Genomic DNA, 19,678 nt, shown 5'->3' with positions numbered 1-19,678 from the left:
ACTGCGCGACCCCCCCCCCGTGTTACCGACCACTAACCATAAATTACGTCATTTATTGCATACCTGTGTGAAAGATTATAGCCTTGTTTAGCGAAATTCGAAACGAAGTGTATGCAAATAACAGGATGAATATGCTATTTAAAAGTTAATATTTTAGAATGTGAAAATGGTTTAAGTTTGGTGTAGATTTCGAATATTAGTTTTCCATGGAGAAGCCAAGCGATGTCGAATTAACACTTCAGTTACATTGCATCTCAGTACAATGACCAAATACCATGTTGTTAATTTGTAGATTTGTGTTAATTATCAAATTACGAACACTGCGATATGAGAAACCTTGGAGGTGAAAGCCATCCATCCGCAATATTCGTATTTGTTTAAAATATAAATCACATTATTAAATTATTAGGGTTACGAGATGTATTAATTTTATGCATTATTCTCGTGTAATTATCTTTATAAAACGTTAGTTCCTAAACTGTATTAATATATTCAGTTTAGATTAATATTAAGACTTTGTCATTAAAATATGTATTTAATGGAAGCAAATTAAATAAACGTAATAATGAAAACGTTCTTAAACGAAATAAATCTTTTCTCGCATTTAAACTCTAAAATAGATTCATGTGCACGCGTAAAAAGATAGGCCTATATCATTTAATACAAAGATCGTTACTAAGATCCTATTGTAGAGGGATGAAAGAAGATATTTCCCTCTTGGTCGGATGCTGTAAAGGAGGAGAAGGATTACTTGCCAATAAAGTGTACACTCTACCCTCCCAATTCCTAAGGGTGATGCTTTCCCCTTCCATATATCCAACAGTAAGAAAGCGAGATGAGTAGAAAGGAACTTACTTCGCTCTTGTCAACGGTCTGCAGGTCAACAGGGCAGCGGAAAGTGGCTGTCTTTTCAGTAGTAGAAGTGATGCAGCGGGAGCAGAAGCCGTGACCACAACGTGCCCGAAAGAGGGCTGTCTTGACCGCGTGACACCGACGGCACTTGAATGCGCCGGGGCACGGATGCGTGAACTCGACTACTTCTAAATGTAAAGCGCGGATGTCGTCCATCTGCAGGCAGCCACACAGACAAACTTGGCGCGAACCGGGCTCAAATCAACTCTGTAGCGCTCCACTTGCAATCGTCGGAAAGAAACGTCAGATAATTGCTGACAGTCATCGAAAGAGCCACTTTATCAAGGCACCACATCGTATGCTGTGTAGGCTCGTAGATAAGACTAAAGCTCTAGACTTTGGCCAGGTAAACTCGAACAGTATGGCCCAGCGTGAATACCTGGTGAACGGCACGATACGCAATAACTGCCTCGCCACAGCTCTACACCTACATGACACGTGCTTGCGCATGACAAGTTAGAGGAACCGCCAAGAACGTTCCAGTTTAAATATTTTCACCGACCACTAAACAATGGCCAGATAGCGACTGAAAAACATGTGGTAGGTCGGTATTCCCGTGAAAAACCGACGCCTATTTCATCCCGTCAAGAAGAAAGCCGGTCGTTGACTTTGGAATGACCTTTTTGTCTCCATCAGCCGTGAAGTGTTCGGTTCGGCTGAGAACCCACCAACCCTCTAATTGATGCTACTTGTTGCTGGAGGATGGAATGTTTCGTCCGATCTGTTGTTGACCTAACGATTAATTAAGCCAGGACAGGTTGCAGTAAAATAGTCCACGCTGCAGTAGGTCGTTAGGAATTAACATCCTGTGTTGTGACCCTTCTCACGTCTGAGACAATTCGCAGGAAGGCGGAGTTCGTCGTCGCTTCTCTTGTTGTTCTTTCAAGAACAAGTTCGATCGCGCGGAATGAAGATAAGCCTTCAAGATTCATTACGGTTTCAGTCATTGTTGTCAGATGCATCTTCCCTCTTTTGTCAACAACCATGACCATCTTCTTTGCTGTCATCGGCCCGAAGGCACAGAGGGGAAAAAAAAAAGGCAGTAGGTACTTTTACCTGATTGTCCCTGCCATTCTAGAGACCAAATGTCTGTCATTGACCTACTAATTCTATACGTGCGTTTCAATTAAAAAAAAAAAATGAAGGAAATGGATGTTTGTTGCTTCATTTGAAATGTGAACAGATGACTATTTCTACTTAAAAATACTAATACGAAGTTTTTTTTTTTTTTTTTTTTGTCTGGATAGAAAGCCTATTAATAAATCGTAAAAAATCCAGCCATCATTTCTAGCATCAGTATTGGAATTTTGTATTCAAAAATATATGTTTTTAATATTCAAATTCACGACTAGAAAAACTAAAGATCTGTCGACCTTAAGCCTGGGCGCAAAAAAAAAAAAAAAAAAAAAAAAAAAATGGGACATTGGTGGAGGTTCGAGATTTCTTCATAGAAAAATTAAAACATTATTTCAGCTACCTAAAGTTCACTATTTTGACTACAAATACTATTAATGCAAATTGAAAGAAAATTGGTATTTAAAAAAAGTATCTTTATTCGTCTGTTACGATATTTTAAGGTACTTTTGTGTTTGTAGCAGCTAATTAAGTAATAATAAATAAAAAATGATAAATAGTAAATAAAGTTATATATTAAGTTAGCATTTTTTTTTAATAATAAGAAAGTGAAATTTAAAGTACAATACCAAATTATTTTCCTTTAAATAAGTAAAAAATAAGTAAACTGCCGTTAGACTTCGCAGTAATTTCTGTTTCTAAGAATTTTGTTCTGGCTGATGTAGCTTGCTTTTATAAACTTTTCAAAAGAATATATCCTTCTAAATATTGTTTTTCTTTACGCCTGAACTCATGAAGATGATCGCACTTCATTCCTTTGAAATAAGTTTTTATATTCTCATTGATTTTACTGTGTCAATATGCGATCGATTATTTCCTCTTGCTCCATCATAATTTCAATAAAGAGAAAACTTTCTGATGAAGTAAATTTGACATTTGCTTCAGTAGAAGTTTTGTATTTATTTTCACACTGCCTTCAGTGTCAGAATAATATTCATCAATGGTTTTCATATTCAGAAAAGAAATGTTTTTTATTGTGAGCTTGTTAGCAAACTACAGGAAAGAAAAAAAAAAATCTAACACTCCTGTGATAAAAATAAATCCACATATGACTTTCGTCCCGGGACGAAAAACCCGAGTTTCCGGGTTAAAAACAAAGCAAAACAACAACCTTCTCCTGTATGAGACCAACTAACTCACCTTTCGTCGAAAGAAACCAGATAAAGGTTCCTCACGGGAATCGAACCCTGGTCTTTCCGACCAAAAGGGGTTCGTCTATAACGAATGACTTACGGAGGCTGTTGTTCTATAAATAACATGAAAACATGTCATCTTGGAAACTGGATATTAAAAACGGTTCTAAAAGCTCCGGACAATTTTTGTGAATACAGTACGGATGGGCACCCTAATTAAATGCACGTAAAACAGAATGCTTCAAATATCTAAGTGTATTTGCTATGAAAAAATAGCAAAAATGATGATGATGATGATGATTACTTATGATAACAATAATGATACTCATTATTATTATCATTATATTCTATATTCAATTAACAGCGTTCACAGTCGAAGAGTATCATAAGGTAAAAAATCATTATCAGATTTTCAAGTGACAGATGAGACAAATACCGGTCATTTTCTGAGGCCTGGGAATCGACAAGATATCGCTGTAAAATGGGACATGTAATTAGAGTGTCGTATTCTGGTGTGGAGATTATGTTATATCTGGTAGCCCCACCTTTTTCAGATGTTTCATAAATGTTCTTGGTATCGCTCCTTCTTGCCATTTTGTTCCAGAGTTGTTGAAGTTCAATCCCAAGATCTCTACACTTTGTTAATTTTTCATGCATTTTTTTTCTTTTACACTACTATCCTCTGGTATTGCCACATCGATAAAATCACATATATTGTTCGACAATAGTGATGTTAAACATTTTTTTTTCCCCCAGATATCTACCTGTCTAAATTTTAAAGTTCATAATATCTTTGCATTTTTCATTCTCAATAACTTTTTTAAACTGCGTATTCCCAAGAGGTTTTCAAATTGGGAAACCATATTTCCTACACAGCTTTTATAGCCAGATCTTACCTTTGTTTATGGTCTTTATGAATAATCTTGCTGCAATAACCAATTAGATGGTCCACTGCATTTTCTTTATCTCTGTGCAGTCTGTATTTGCTGTCGTCACGAATCTTTTCAATCTCTTGTTCTTGAGCAGCTAGTATCGGATCTTCTCCCTCTTTCTTGACGCACTACTGAAGCAATTGCCAAGTTAAGTGATGATGGTCAACTTTCCTTTCAATATCTTTCAAATACTGACCATGGAATGTCTCATTTTTACAACGTTCTGATCGTTCTGCCATTTCTTTATCACTTTTTTTTTAACTACTACATTCATTACTTTTTTTTTTTTTGTAAACTTCAACTAGCACCTTTTCTATGTTTATCATGATCAAGGTTCGCTTTTCTTCTTCTAATGTCTTCTTTACTTATAAAAGACTACGTCCTCCACTTTTCCTGACAATGTATAATCGATCCCCATCACTGCGTAGATGCATGGCATCATCATTAGTTTTACAATCAAGTACATCCAAATCGGCTTGTGTCCAGTCAATTAACCTTGCTGTGTATCTGATTACAGAGATGGCCCGTGTATTGACTGCTGTTACAATGTTGTTTCCTTCATTCAGTTTGGACTTCAAAATTTTCCCGACTCTTTAAGTATTCAAATGTTTTCATTTTGACTTCTGAACACAAGATATCGTCTTCTCAATAATTTCTAGGTATTTATAGGCTTCATTCTCGGAAAAAATTTTGCATTTTGCTGTTATTTTTCTTTGAATTATGGAGACTATTGCACATTTATCAGGTCCAAATTCCAACAAATGTCTTCGCAGAAGATTTGAACTGTACTGACTCAGTTTCTTTGGATAATTTTCCGTATAGTAAGATCATAACAAAGCTGGAAAAACGGATGCGTTTTTCCTGCTTTCTCTGATGTTTGATATCCGAGGCTACTTTTCTTTAGAATTAATGTTAACGGAATCAGTGCTACGATAAACAATAGAGATGACAGTGAGTCACTCACCTTAGAAAATTCCTTTGATATTCGTATTGCCTCCATTGACAGTTGAGTTTTCCACGTGATCATGGTAGCTGTTATGAATTTTCTGATGTTTTTACTTACTCCAAAAATTTCTTGACATTTACAAAAACAAGTATGCGGCAAGGAGTCGAATGTTTTCTTATTTTTCTTCTATTTATTGTTGTTGTTGTTCTTATTATTCTTCTTCTTATTATTATTATTATTATTACTACTACTACTACTACTACTTCTTGATACCTCCAAAAGATTCTTTCATGTATAATTTTGTGCAGTATAATTAATCATTATCTCTTGTTTTATTAACAGAAAATCAGATATTATTTATTTATAGCATTATTTTCAGGCCTTCCTGAAGTCACAAACCGCAAGCAAAACAACCTTCCATTAATCATGAACCTGACTATTTGAAAAATATATATTATAGTGCTATGATATATGCATATTATCACATAATGAGGATCCAATAAAAATTAAAATAAGAAACCAATAATTCTCCTGTGAATAATTCAAATAAAAACTGTTATAAAATTTTTAAATATTCATTTGTTTTATAAAATTATAGAATACGCGCAATCAACAGACAAGAATACTATTAGCGGGCGGTAGGTGGCGCAGTGGGTTGGCCGATTGTGTAAGTGTATCGATGGTGAATTAAGTAGTGTGTATGTGTGTGTGGAGTGCCCTCCGTGGGGGGGGGGGTAGATTAGAGTATAAAATGCTGGTTAATTGCCGCTTATTTCAAGGTTGCAGTGTGTTGCGCTATGCAATTTTTGTTTCATAAAAAATACCGAAAGTCTGCTTTAATGAGGAAACAATGAGCAAAACTTAAACATTTCACAGGTTTACAAGTTCAAAAAAGAAGTAGAATGCCGTCTGTCTGTCTGTTAATGCTAAACGTTGGCAACGTCCTTGAACGAAAAGACGGATACAAATATGAACGTGTTCAAGACAAAAAAGTATACGCATATCCTATAAGGGAGACTGATCAGTAGGGAATTTTATTTAGATGATATCAAAGCATTTGACACGCTTCCAAAGAGAGAGGGGGGAGTGTATTTCAATGAATTACGAATAAAACCGTGCATAAATATAGATAAATTGTTACACCTTTTGTTTTATATATTGAGGAATAGCTGCAAGAAAACTGTCGATCATCCAAATCGGATGATAGAGCAAAACCAGGAAACTTGTAACCTGTCCAAAAAGTAATCCTTGCCATTGATCTGTAATAATTTCAATCCTTCCTTCCTTGTTCCCACCACTGTGATACAATTGGATGGTTTTATTGTCATCATCTACAAAAAACCGAATATCCTGATTTCTTATTTAATCTCTAACTCCTATACAGTTGACTATGGCGCATTCCACCACTCTCAACACTAATACGATCCCGAATTCGAGATTCGATTCTAAATCTTCTAATCTCTTTCTGGAAGAATCATATTCAAATTATATATCAAAAGATCACCCTAGTCTTGATGGTATTTCTCCAATCGTCTTAAAGGTTTACGTGTGCACCAGAGTCAACTCCCGTCTATGTCGTTGTCTTTTTATGCTTTCATATTTCAATGCAGCGTGGAAATTAGACCATATACAACCCATTCCTAAGAAAAGTGAAAAATCCTTACCATCAAATAGTTTCTCAGTTTTTCAGTTTCTCTCTCCTCGGTGCTGTCTAAAGTAACGGAGAATACCATCAACATTTTCTTGAAGATGCTTAATTATAAATCTGGATTTATAATTAAGTGATTGCGGATCCAGATTGCGAATTATAATTCGCAATCTAGATTCTGCTACTCTCGTTTAACAAGGATTCTGTTTGTCTATGTCACCAATCGCGGGACAAATGCCATGGAAAATTTTGGTGTGTCAGGTGGTTGCACTTAATATCTCCAAGACTTTCGAGCGGATCTGGTACAAGGATCTGTTAAGGATGCTCCCATCATCTGATCTGTTCTGCGACTTGCAACTGGATTGCCGACTTTCTGATTGACACGCTACGCATCATGGTTGCAGGTTCCTTATCTTTAAGATAAGAAACGCATGTTGAGGTTTTGCAGAGCTCTGTTTTTTCACCAATCCTCTTCCTTCTACATATCAATGATGTACTCCAGTTGACCAACAATCTAATATACAGCTTTGTTGATGAAAGGACACTAGGCTCCTCATATCCCAGAATTTTTTTTTGCTTCACCAGAACAACAATCTCTATTCCTTTAAATTCTAATTTCCAAATCATTCTTCGATGATGGGGGGGGGGGATTTGGATAACAACCTCAGTTTCAACAGCAAAACAAATTTTTGCCTTCTGTTTCACACACATGCACACAAAAAGAAAGAAAACAGTGTTGTTGTTTTTTTTTTCAGCCTTACTCTTGACACAACAAAACGTTTAGACCAGAGGAGATCTCTCTCTATATCTTTCTCTCGCTTGGGATTATTCTATAATCAAACCTATCTTAACATAAGCACATAATTATTGTTTCCTCGGAACCCAAAAAATTATAATTTCTCTTTTATTGAAGGATAACGTTATTACCTCTGAACAACTATTAACCCTATACACAGCACTCGACAAACTCGCTCCCCTACTCGCATGTATCGAGTAGATTTTGCAGCTGCAGATTGAGCAAAAAAAAAAAAAAAAAAAAAAAACTTCTAAATAATTTAATTTTAACAAAACAGAATAACTTACATAATATAAAGAGCCATTATAGTAAAAAAAAATTAAGATAATGAATTATATTTTTACAATAAAATCAACGTGGTTTTTCACAGTTTTTTCTAATCTTATCATTATTTACTTTTCCTTCTTTGAATGAATGGGTCACACACACACACACACACACACACACACACACACACACACACACACACACACACACACACACACACACACACACACACACACACACACACACACACACACACACACACACACACATTCTGCTACCACGATAGAGCATTAGTAATCATTTGAATATCACTTGGAACTTCTATCAGAGATAACTGGCCCATGTGTATCACTAATTATAGGCGGTCACCGATGAAGAGACCAGAAACTAGTGTTGCCATCTCTTGGTACCTAACCCTAACAGAATATATTTTTGTCTGAAATAATGTGGGTTCTATGGTCGATTTTATTGAGTAGGGGCTAAAAAACAGAGTTCGAGAAAAAATCCGCTTGCCAATGACAGAGATCAGCTAACTCGGAAACCGGTCGAAGAAAGACTTAGAAAAAGTTCATCTAGTCGGCGACCAGACTTCAACTTAAGTCCATCTTCTTGGGGACTATCGTAGCGGATGCAATTCCACTGAGCTGTACAGGTCTGTATCATTAAAAAATAAGTGACCTAGCACTATTGGGATTTACATCAAATTGTGATGTAAATCCCAATTTCCACTGTGTAGCTTAGTGGCTTGCATCCTCTGCGCTTGGCCGCACGAAAATAGATTTAAGTTCGAGTCTAGTCGCTGCCTGGAGGAACCTTTTTTATAAGCCTTTCTTCAACCTATTCCCGAGTTAGTCGATCTCTGGCACGGGCAAGCGGGTTTTTTTCCCCGGAAACTCGGGTTTTTCAACCCGTAAATTCAAGAAAATTAGCCGTAGAACTCATATCATTTAAGACAGTAACATTTCCTATTAGGGTTAGGCTTCTTTGCTCATCTCTTCATCGATGTGGCTATAATTAGTGATCAGTGGCGACTCGTAAGAATTTGTAATGGTGGGTCTGCAGCAATAAAAGTAAAAAATAATAATAATAATAATAAATATGGATTTGAAAAAATTATATCATTAATAAAACTAAAATATAACAGAATTTAACAATATTTAACAGAATTCTTCTCTTCATTCATTCCTACAAAGATATAAATTAAATGCCAGAATTAAATTAAAAAAAAAAAAGAAAAACTCCACAGTATTTATTTACGACAACGACGTTAATTTGTGTTGTTTGTACTTGTGGTGTGGCAACGTATTTTGGGCTGCAATGCTACCAGCCCAAATTGCACGTAAATAACGCGTAACCCCCACTAGGTAACGGTTTGGTGTGGTCTGCATTGAATGCAGCTCCAGTATTGAATATACTAGCCAGTACTGATACTAGCCCTAGCCCGCACAGCACGTTGACTATTGCAAAATACAACTATTGATACAAAATGAATTATATAAAAAAATTATCCAGCAGTATTGCATTACAAATAAGAAAATTAGGGTTTTTAGATAAATATATAAATTTAAGAACAGCGATAACACACACACACACACACACACACACACACACACACACACACACACACACACACACACACACACACACACACACACAGAACGTTGCTGATTTGTTGGGTGAAGCATAAATGCTTTTCATATTCCCTTTTGTCTGAGGAGGAATGGGGGAGTTCTTTGAGTGGAGAGTTATTGAGCGTTAAGCCCAGGAAGGGCAGTGAGATTAGTTGTGATCATCTGAGCATAAAATTGACTTGGGTCTCTTGTATTTGCAGAAATCTGCTTCATTATAGTCTGAAGCTTGCTTGATCAGTGGGTTCGGATGATTGTTTGTGTTGGTGAAGAACTTTTCTGCTAGATCATGAAGGAGGGATACGATGTAGGGAATGTTGACTTCTCTATGAATCTGGGAGTTTCTGATAAACCATGGGACATCCAGAATCATTCTCAGGCATTTGTTCTATATCCTGTGCAGTTTTTGAATATTTGTATTCGAGGTGTGGCTCCATGTAGGAGAAGCGTAAGTGATGACTGGGCGTATTACCATCTTGTATATGAGTAGTTTGTCCCGGATATCCAGTTTACTTCTTCTGTTGATCATGGGGTAGAGCTGGGCGATTGCTTTGGATGTCTTCAAGCTTATGTGTTTTATATGATTGGTGAATTGGAGTTTTTTGTCAAGCATGACACCGAGGTATTTGACTTCACTCTGCCATGAGATCTTGACACCTAGCAGGTGTATGTCTTCCTCGATCGGAAACTTCTTTTTGGTGAACAGGATGGCTGAACTCTTCAGTGGGTTTGTTTGGATCCTCCAGTCCATCAGCCATTTCTCCAATGTGTGAATACTGTTTTGGAGTCTTTTGATAGCTAGTTTGGGACTGAGAAATCTTGCTAATAAAGCGGTATCATCCACATATAATGTTGTGATTGTTGAAATTGGATTTTGTGGAATATCAGCTATGTAGATAGAAAACAACAGGGGAGCCAGAAGAGAACCCTGTGGCACACCTGCCAGGATTTTGCTTCTGGTTAATAAGGTTTCATTTATTTTTACTTGCATGAATCTGTCTTTAAGGTAAAAACTATCTATGATTTTTATTAGATTAGTTGGCATGTTAAATTTGATGAGCTTGTAGAGAAGACCCTGGTGCCACACCTTGTCAAAAGCCTTCACAGCATCTATAAAGATCGCAGCAGTGTGGAGTTTCTAGTTGAAACCTGTGGTGATAAATTTAACCAGTCGGTGTATCTGATGTGTTGTGCTATGGTTTTTTCTGAATATGAACTGCTCATTACGGATAATACCTAGTTTATGCTGATTGAAGCCTTGTAAGGATGACTTTTTCTGGAACCTTACCTAGACTGGACAGTAGGCTGATAAGTCTGCAGCTTTCGGGGAGTTGAGGGTTTTCCAATCTTTTTGATTGGTGTGATGTCAGCCATTTTCCATGCTAAGGGAAAATATTGAAATCTGAGGATAGCATTGATAATATTGACTAGGTGCACAATGGCTTTTCTGGGGAGTAGTTTGATTGTTCTGTTTGTGATTCAGTCTGGACCTGGAGCCTTGTTGATATTCAAGTGGGTTATGATATTTATAACTTCTGCTGGAGAGGTGGGTGTGATTAGTTCTGCCTTCTCCTTTTGTTCTATTATGACCTGCCTGACTCTGCGGTGAATCTTGTAGATTAGATTGATGTTTAAATTCTCGTAAGAGGGGTTACACTGAGCTTCCAAATTGTCAACCAAAGCTTCTGCTTTTTCTTGGTCAGTGTGAGCTGCTCCTTTCTTAGTCTGAATTGGGGGTATGAGTTGCCTTTTAGTGCAGAGAGTTCTCAAGAATTTCTAGATGGAGTTATCCTCTGTGTTCAGATTGTTCAGCTTGGTTTCCCAATATTGATTTCCATGTTTTTGTAAAATATAGCGAATTTAATATATCGGTTCAGGTTTGATTTATGTATTCTAGAGATATAATTTTGTTTGACTCGAATCATGAAAGATCTAATTAAAACCAAAATTTAAAAAAAGAAAGTGACATTTCTCAAATTTCTTTCTAATTTTACTAAATTGCATTCGGTTAGTGTAGAATTTTTAATCTCAATTCGAATCGACCTGTGGAAATGACCTCTGCATCCACAGCGACCAACCGTTATGGATGCCAAGAGTCTGCTAAATTCGATTCCATTTGTCATAATAGACTTTTTTCTAAGCATTTCTGCAACCCGTTCCCTAGTTAGTTAATGTTTGGCATGAACAAGTATGGTTTATTTTTCTCCTGGGAACACGTTTTTGATCCTGCAGTTCAAGAAATTGACCCTAGAAACCACGCTATTTTACACTAGTATATTCCATTAGGGATCAGGAGACTGACAGTTGTATTCTGTATTCTCTTCACTGGTGCGATTTAAAAATAACTGATAGTTTGGGCAAGCTATCTTTAATTGCTTGAGGCTGAAGACTGACCTGCTATTTATTGTCCAATGCTTAGATAAAGCTAATATGGCTTCACCTGCTCCAATTGAAGAGTAAAAGGTAATATCGGACTTGTTTAATTTGAGTCGTGTGCTAAATTTGGCACTAAAATGATTGAATGGAAACCACAGTCCACTTAAAAATATATGTTTTGTATATCATATATCCTAAATTTTATTAAATTCCATCTGGCCAGAGATGGAGTTAGCAGTTCTTCAACCACAATTCAAAACAACATGGAGAAATTTATAATTATTTTAATCAACTTTTCCTAGGATTTTATTCTCCCAGCCATTTCTAAAGTTACCTAATGCCACAGGCAAGTAAGAGTTAATTGAACAATTCGCAGTTTTGCATAACAGGATGAGTTAGATTAACAACATGGGATGGCTTCAGTTTGGTCTTGTACCTTTGTCATCTCAAATCATCATCACTAGAAAATGAATTTGTGCAATCACGAGTGAAAGTGAGCTTCCAACGATTTTCAAATGACATATTAAAACATTTCTGTGCCTAACACTATGCACACAATTTTCTGTTAATTGCTTGTATTCTCAAACTAGTCTACCTGTTCTGCAGAAGCAAAAATCCAAGTTTCCAAGAGAAAATCCTGCTGTGTATAAGAATGGTTAACTCACCTTCAACTGAAAACTCCATTTAAAAATTCCTCTCATTATGATGAGAATCGAACCTGTCTTCTACAACTGGAGAGTGCATATCTGTTGTTTTCCTCTTCTTATCTCATCAAATGAACTGCCTGTGATGAAAGTGAGATTACTACTAATTTCAAACTTCAAATAAGGGATCAACACGCAGCTGAACTAGCATTTCTGATCTCATTAAGTGTTGGGATTGGGGGAAAAGATCAAATTATAAAAACAAAAAATAGGTTAGATGCTAAAAGAGGCTATGTATTTTTCCCATCAAGTCAAATGAGTTGAAGTATTAAAAATTATTTGAGGATCATCTACAAGCAGAAAGGTACTGGAATGGAAAACTGTTCAAGGAATTCATCTAGGTTTGTTCTTCGAACTTCGGTACCACTATGCCAAGACATTTGTGGAAGTGCTTTTAAGAAAATCTCTATACTTGTCAGTAATTATGATACCGTTGATTTAAAAGGCATCCCGTCTAGGATGTGAATAATTTCTTTAAAGGACTTTTCAACTGAAGGTGAGTTTAGCAAGTGTCATTCAGATGTAGCAGGGAATTTTCCTTTCTTGGATACCTCCGTTTTTTTTATATATATATATATAACCTGCAAACTAGGGAACTCTCCAGAATTCGCGATTATTGAAAAAAATTCAATAAACAGAGGAATCCGTCAATGACCCAATGGTAGCACTCTTTAATATCTATATCGATGAAATAGTAAAGAAATGGAAGAAAAATATAAAACCAGCATTTAAACTGTATCGAACTATACTTAATATACTTTTGTATGCAGATGACCAGATCGTTATAGCAAGAAGTGAAGATGAACTTCAGAGATCAACATACCCCTTAAACATAATTGCGGAAGAATTTGGAATGCAAATATCAACTGACAAAACAAAAATCATGGCTTTTAAAGGACTATCTCCAGTCAGAAGTCAAATCGTCGCTGAAATTAAAACTTATGGGCAAATTAACTGCTTCAAATACCATGGATGAGCTGTATTTATGCAAAAGAAGCTAATATTAATATTAAAATTTCAAACTTTTCAAAGACAATAGGGATGATTTATAAAATTTTCAAACCTAATCAAGTTCAAAAGTACACAAGGAGTTTATAAAGTTTGGTAAGACTTTCACTGCTGTACAGAAATGGATAAAAACTCAGAAGAAAAATAGAAACTAGAGAAATGAAATTCCTATGAAGGATAGCAGGCTTTCCAGGACCAAAAAAAAAAAAAAAAGCACAGGAATATGAACTCGATATTGGAATAAATTCCGTATTGGACAAAGTATATGAATACCAAAAGAAGTGGATTGAACATATTGAAAAAATTGATAGTTCAAGACTATCCCAAAATAACGATATCATCCAGTTGGAGGACATAGAAGTTAAGGACAAAGGGGAAAAAATGGAATGAGACCAAAACAGGCCATTAGGTCTTATCAGACATAATATGCTGCTTTCATAGCCAAGACTAAAATATAATTTATATGAGGGCACTCAAGTAAATTTATAATTTACTTGATTGCCCTCATTAGTCTACTGCTGGATGAAAGCCTTTCCAAGCTGACACTGACTGCCAATGGCTTTCCTTTCCAGTCTCTCTCTTCCAAATCTGATGATCATCAATCCATTGTGATTTCGGTCAACACCAGTCATTTGACTGGTGTTGACCGAAATCTGTAGAACCTAATCCAGTACTTCTTTTGGTGGTCTTATCTTCGAGCAACATGCACAGCCCATTGTCACTTGTCTTGTTCTTTCTATGTCAGAGTTGGGTTTTACTTCTTAGCCAAGTATACTATTGTTATCCTGTCTTGAAACACCAAGAACATGTCTTTTTATGCTAAATTATGGTTTTTAGTTTTTGAGTTTCCTTTACATTTAAATCAATCTGTCAATACAGCAAGAATGCACTGGTTAAAAACCCTGTTTAGGCACAGTGGTACTCGGTTTTTGAAGTTTTTCAAATGCTTTCCAACCCAACACTGACTTCTTTCACGATTCTCAATCTACTAATATCCATTGGAAAGTTCATTACTTGTTCAATTTATTATTTCTGGTTGCACTTTCGAGCATAATTTATGTAGCAAAACAACTGCCTAAGCCAGCTGTTTTGCTAACAATTTGGGCTTCACCAGGGCCGGTGCGAGAGTATCTGATGCCACTAGGCAAAGAAAATTTAGGCGCCCCTGTACAATGTCTCTATGTAGTAGTTAGTGCGTCATTTTTTTTTCGATACCCAAATCCGATTAGTGCGCCTACATACATCTTAAAAATAAATGTTACAGATTTTAAAAATTTCTGTCTATACATTTTTATGCCTAACTATTTTAAAAAATCACTCACCAGAATGAAATAATTTAGTTACCGATTTAAAACATTTTACAAAGTTATTTTTAATGGCATACTACGCTACTTCCATGTACACTATGTATACTAGGGTTTCCCAAACTGTGTTCCGCGAGAAGATCCTGGAATTTGTCATTTAAGTTTTCTAAGCATTTTTTATGAATAAATATTTTATAGTGGAAATATTCTGAGGAGAATAATATTCGAGAATATGTCGAAAAGCTCGGACCCAGAACGCCTAATAACATTTGTGTATCGTTAATTTTCACACATCGAAACCTTTCAACATTTGGGAAAGAGAATACCGCTGTTTATGATCGGTCTAAAAATTGCCTGCAAGCGGATTATAACAATCGGCGGCGTATAATATTTTTCGTACACGCTAGACACTAATAATAGCACGGTTTATTGAAACCGTGCTATTATTAGTGTCTACGAATCGAAGTACTATGCTCATTTGTCCCGTGTGACCAATGTCGGACGTACAGTCAATAATTACGGAAAAATATTTTGCGGCAACAACAGATTCTAAAATTTTCTTTTTTTTTATCGCATTGGCGAAGATGTTTATTATTTCATTTTGAATATATTTTCAAAGATAATGCACAATATGCATCGTTATCTTTTATTCTTCGAAGATGTTCATTCATTATTGGATCAAACTTGGCTAGAAATTCGACAAATTTAAAAAAAATTCCGTTTCCATGCGAAAACCATGTCTCATTTGCTCCTCGAAATGATAAATTTTGAATAGCTAACGTCTGAACTAAAGCAAAGAGTCGTTCTAATACTTGCACCCAAAGTTTCTCCTCTTTTCTAATAACTAGCAAGTTCTCTTCATCGATGGTTTTCTTTTCTTTTATTCGAATTTCTAATTCTTTCCACTTATGGTAACTTTCAACGTGTCTTTGACTTTTTTCATGCGCAGCTAAAATAAAAGAATTTTTCTAGTCCCTCAATCCAGAATCAGCAAGCCTAATCCGCCATTGATCAAATAATAAACAGCAGAAGCAAAATACAGAATCCGTGGATTTTGAATACAATAACCACAAACGCTGCATTGACTCGCCGTTAAATAGACTTCGAGTATAATGAGTCATTGAAAATGTTCTATTATTTGAAACTGGTCTGGGTAGTGACCTCCCACCATAATGTAATAACAGCATACATTTCCTAGGAAATGTGTTTTTACATTATGAAAAATACCAAGAATAGCGATCAGAACTTTACCACCTTTGCTGCGAGTTGCCCGAGTTTGTACTAGGACTACTTGCATTAGCTCACGCTAGTAATCGCCGATACTTTTATAGTTTACTATATTCGGCATGAAACTCTCTGATTCCAATCTTTGAGTTTCTTATTCGGTTTTAAAACAATGTGGGATTTAATATCCCCTTAATTTAAATAATGTTCTATTATTGTTATCTTTCCAAAAATCAAAATTATGAATCTGTTCATGTTCATGTTCAACTAATAGTTGACGTAATTGATTGATATTGGAAAATTTTACAGGACACCAAGTTGCTGGATCATTATAATTTAAATTGGTAAAATCAAATCCTTTTATGATTGGATCTGTAGAACAACCAGCTTCAGAATCAACAATACTCACATAATCTGTAGATTTCTCCTTCGATGTTTTAATCCAATTTTTGGTATCTGTAGAATTCTCCTCCAATTCATTAATCGAAACTAGAGACAAATTATCCAACGAATAATCTTGAAGATTTTCTTCTTGTATGCGATTACGATCTTCTCGGCAAAGATATTTTAAAAATGCACCTTCTTGTTTTTTCAAAATTTCTTCCTTTTCCGCTTTACGTTTGCGATATTGAAAACCCGATTTCTTTTTATCAATTTCCAAAATCCAGTAACTGAAATATTTATAAATAAAAATAAACTTAATTATAAAAAATATGGAATTTAAACTATTCAGTAATTCACAAATAAATTTTTATACATTTACTCAATGAAGTATTTATCAATTATATATACCTTATAAGTTATAACTATATAACTTATCTATTCATACATTTATAATCTAATAATTCAACAATATCGTTTTCTATGAACATAATTGACAAATTTCTCAAATGCATCTGACTTAACAAATTGCGTAAATATTTTTAACGCGTTTAAGTACAGAAAATGAGCTTTCACTGCTAGCATTACAAACAGGCAGTATCCATTGCTGCATTTATACTTTTGGAGACCCAAGGCCAACATCATTGAGGCCTCAAAAATAAGCACTTTTTTAGTATATTGAAAATAAAATTCAACATTTATATGAATAACTAATTTTAATTGCACAATACAACACTGGTATACATATATTTGCATTTAAAAAAAAAGTATAAATATAAATTAGTTCACATTTAAATTAAAAAAATCAATAACTAAAATTTTTTTTTCTGGCTATGGTTTTAGCAAATATATCTATAATGTCGTCATTATTAATCTAGTCCATTATATCTGATTCAATGCATAACAACGACAGGTCACTTGTTACATTTTGGTGCAAGTTGCTTCTTAAATAATTGTATAAGGATAAAAGTTTAAAAAAAAATAAAGAAAGAAAGAAAAGAATTTAAATGCAATCAAATTAAGCTTGCTAATCAAGGTAAAAATAGGAAATTCATCAACTGTAAAGTTCAGATATTCTCATTAAAAATAAAATTTTGTCTTTACGGTAATAAAAATTGTAGAAAAATCATTATATTTATGGAATTACAACATGAATCTAAATATAAATCGTTTCAGTTTGCAGTAACATGCACAGTATGCCTCCCTGGTTGACAGAATGGTTACGTATCTGCTTTCCAACCACCCAACTTTAGGTGAAAGGTAAATTTTGTCGCCTAGTGCGAGACTACCTTACTTACTGAAGGCCTGGGATTCACATAAAAAGCATATAATATCATCTTCATCATCAAATTCCTGCCATGTACCCTCAAGGGGTGTACAGGATATGATACTACTACATGAAAAATTTACATCATTACTAACTTCCTATCTACAATTTTCCTCCAAATCAGTCTGTTACTTGTCGAGACTCCAACATTATCAGATCTTATATTTCTATCGTCTAAGGCACTTTGTACCGTATCATCCACCCTATATCTTGGTCTTCTCGAGGATATTAAGAAAGAACTTGACATTGTCAGCATCCAGGAATGCATTAGCAGAGCTAATCTCAGGTGGTATGGTCACTTAAACAGAATGGGCGAGGAAAGATTAGCAAAACAAGTGTTCTCTGCCAGGTTGGTAGGTCGTTTTCCTGCCAACCTGGCAGAGAACACTTGTTTTGCTTATCTTTCCTCGCCCATTCTGTTTAAGTGACCATACTACCTGAGATTACCTCTGCTAATGCATTCCTGGATGCTGACAATGTCAAGTTCTTTCCTAATATCCTCGTTTTTAATATGATATTGCCATTGATGCCATCTGTTCACGCTGCTAATCTTTCTCAGGACTTTCATATCTGCGGTCTCTGGTCTTTGGTCAAGTGTTTTACTTCTGACTCAGCTCTCAGATCCATAAGTTAAAACTGGTTTGAATACTGTCTTGTATACAGCTAATTTAGTGTTCCGACTAATTTCTCTCTTATTCCATATGAATTTATTCAATTGACTTCCCACCATACCAACTTTACTGATTCTGTTATCTATTTCTATATTTAATTTACCATCTTCACTAAAAATCGTGCCTAAGTAGCTGAAATGTTTTACTTGTTCCACAGGTTCTCCATTCACAACACAATTGACATTTTCAACTGTCTTTTTATTCCTGACCTTCATACCATATCTATTACAACAGTTATTCAATTTAGTCAGAGAATCTTGCAGACTTGTAGCGGATTTATTTAGAAGTATAACATCATCTGCATAAAGCAAAGAGCTGACATTAACATCTCCAATTTTGATATCATGTTTAATACCACTTTCCTTCATAATGTGATCCATATAGATAATGAATAACAGATGGGATAATGTACATCCTTGTCACACCAGATTTAGCATTAAACCATCTTCCTATACTTCCTTCAATTGATTTTTTTAAGTTGCAGTAATAAGCATAATAATTCCTTTATTATTTATAATTCCATAATAATTCCAGCTTTAGTTAAAACGTAGAGGCAATCAATAGTAACGATAACTTGCTATGCTCGCTACCATCCACTTTTTCACTCGACATTTTACCCTAAAATAACCAGAATCTTGATGCACAAAAAAATGAACTGAAAAATCGATTTAATTTATAAATAATAATGTAAAAAAAAATCAGCTAATGCCTTTTTATTCCCGTATACGGGAGTAGGCGAGGCCATTTAGCCCTATCTAACTTGGAGACTGAGTGGGCAGTTCAATCTCCACTGGTACCGAATCAGAGACAGATGGCCCAAGGCTATCACTAATTAAGCGGTACGCAGTGAAGAGAGACGGCTCAAATGTGCCGCCATCTCGTGGTCCCTAACCTTAACACAATATATTTAATGTCTGAAATAATGTGGGTTCTACGGTCGATTTTCTTGAGTTTACAGGACGAAAAACCCGAGTTTCCGGCAGGAAAAACCTGCTTGCCCGTGCCAGAGATCGACTAACTTGGGAACCGGTCGAAAAAAGGCTTAGAAAAATTTCCTCTAGTCGCCGACTAGACTCGAAACCTTTGTGCGGCCAAGCGCGCTGGTGTGTAAACGCCACATCCACTGAGCTACACAGGCTCCTAATAATAAACTTGAAATAATAAAACTCCTAATAATAAAACATAAATAATAATAAACTTGAAAATCAAATGCTCTGTTTATGTGATATAGAAACTGGTCTTACCCACTGATTAATACAAATAGCAGTAGCACACACACACAAAAAC

At 35.4% G+C, this 19,678-nt stretch overlaps 1 protein-coding gene across 1 annotated transcript in view; it reads right to left on the bottom strand.

The window, feature by feature from the left end:
- Positions 1–1,277, bottom strand: part of LOC150110503 (TNF receptor-associated factor 5-like) — a 101,643-nt gene extending 100,366 nt beyond the window's left edge. Inside the window, exon 1 of the mRNA XM_090394227.1 lies at positions 856–1,277. Within this exon, the coding sequence (XP_090250353.1) occupies positions 856–1,068 (213 nt within the window). The 5' untranslated portion in view covers positions 1,069–1,277. The remainder of the gene's footprint in view (positions 1–855) is intronic.
- Positions 1,278–19,678: the final 18,401 nt, after the last annotated feature.

Source organism: Typopeltis vanoorti, chromosome 1 (assembly GCF_054136105.1).
Source record: "Typopeltis vanoorti isolate ZY-2024b chromosome 1, IOZ_Tvanoo_1.0, whole genome shotgun sequence".
Taxonomy (NCBI): domain Eukaryota; kingdom Metazoa; phylum Arthropoda; class Arachnida; order Uropygi; family Thelyphonidae; genus Typopeltis; species Typopeltis vanoorti.
Note: the sequence above shows the minus strand (reverse complement) of the source record. Positions and strands in the feature narration are given on the sequence as shown.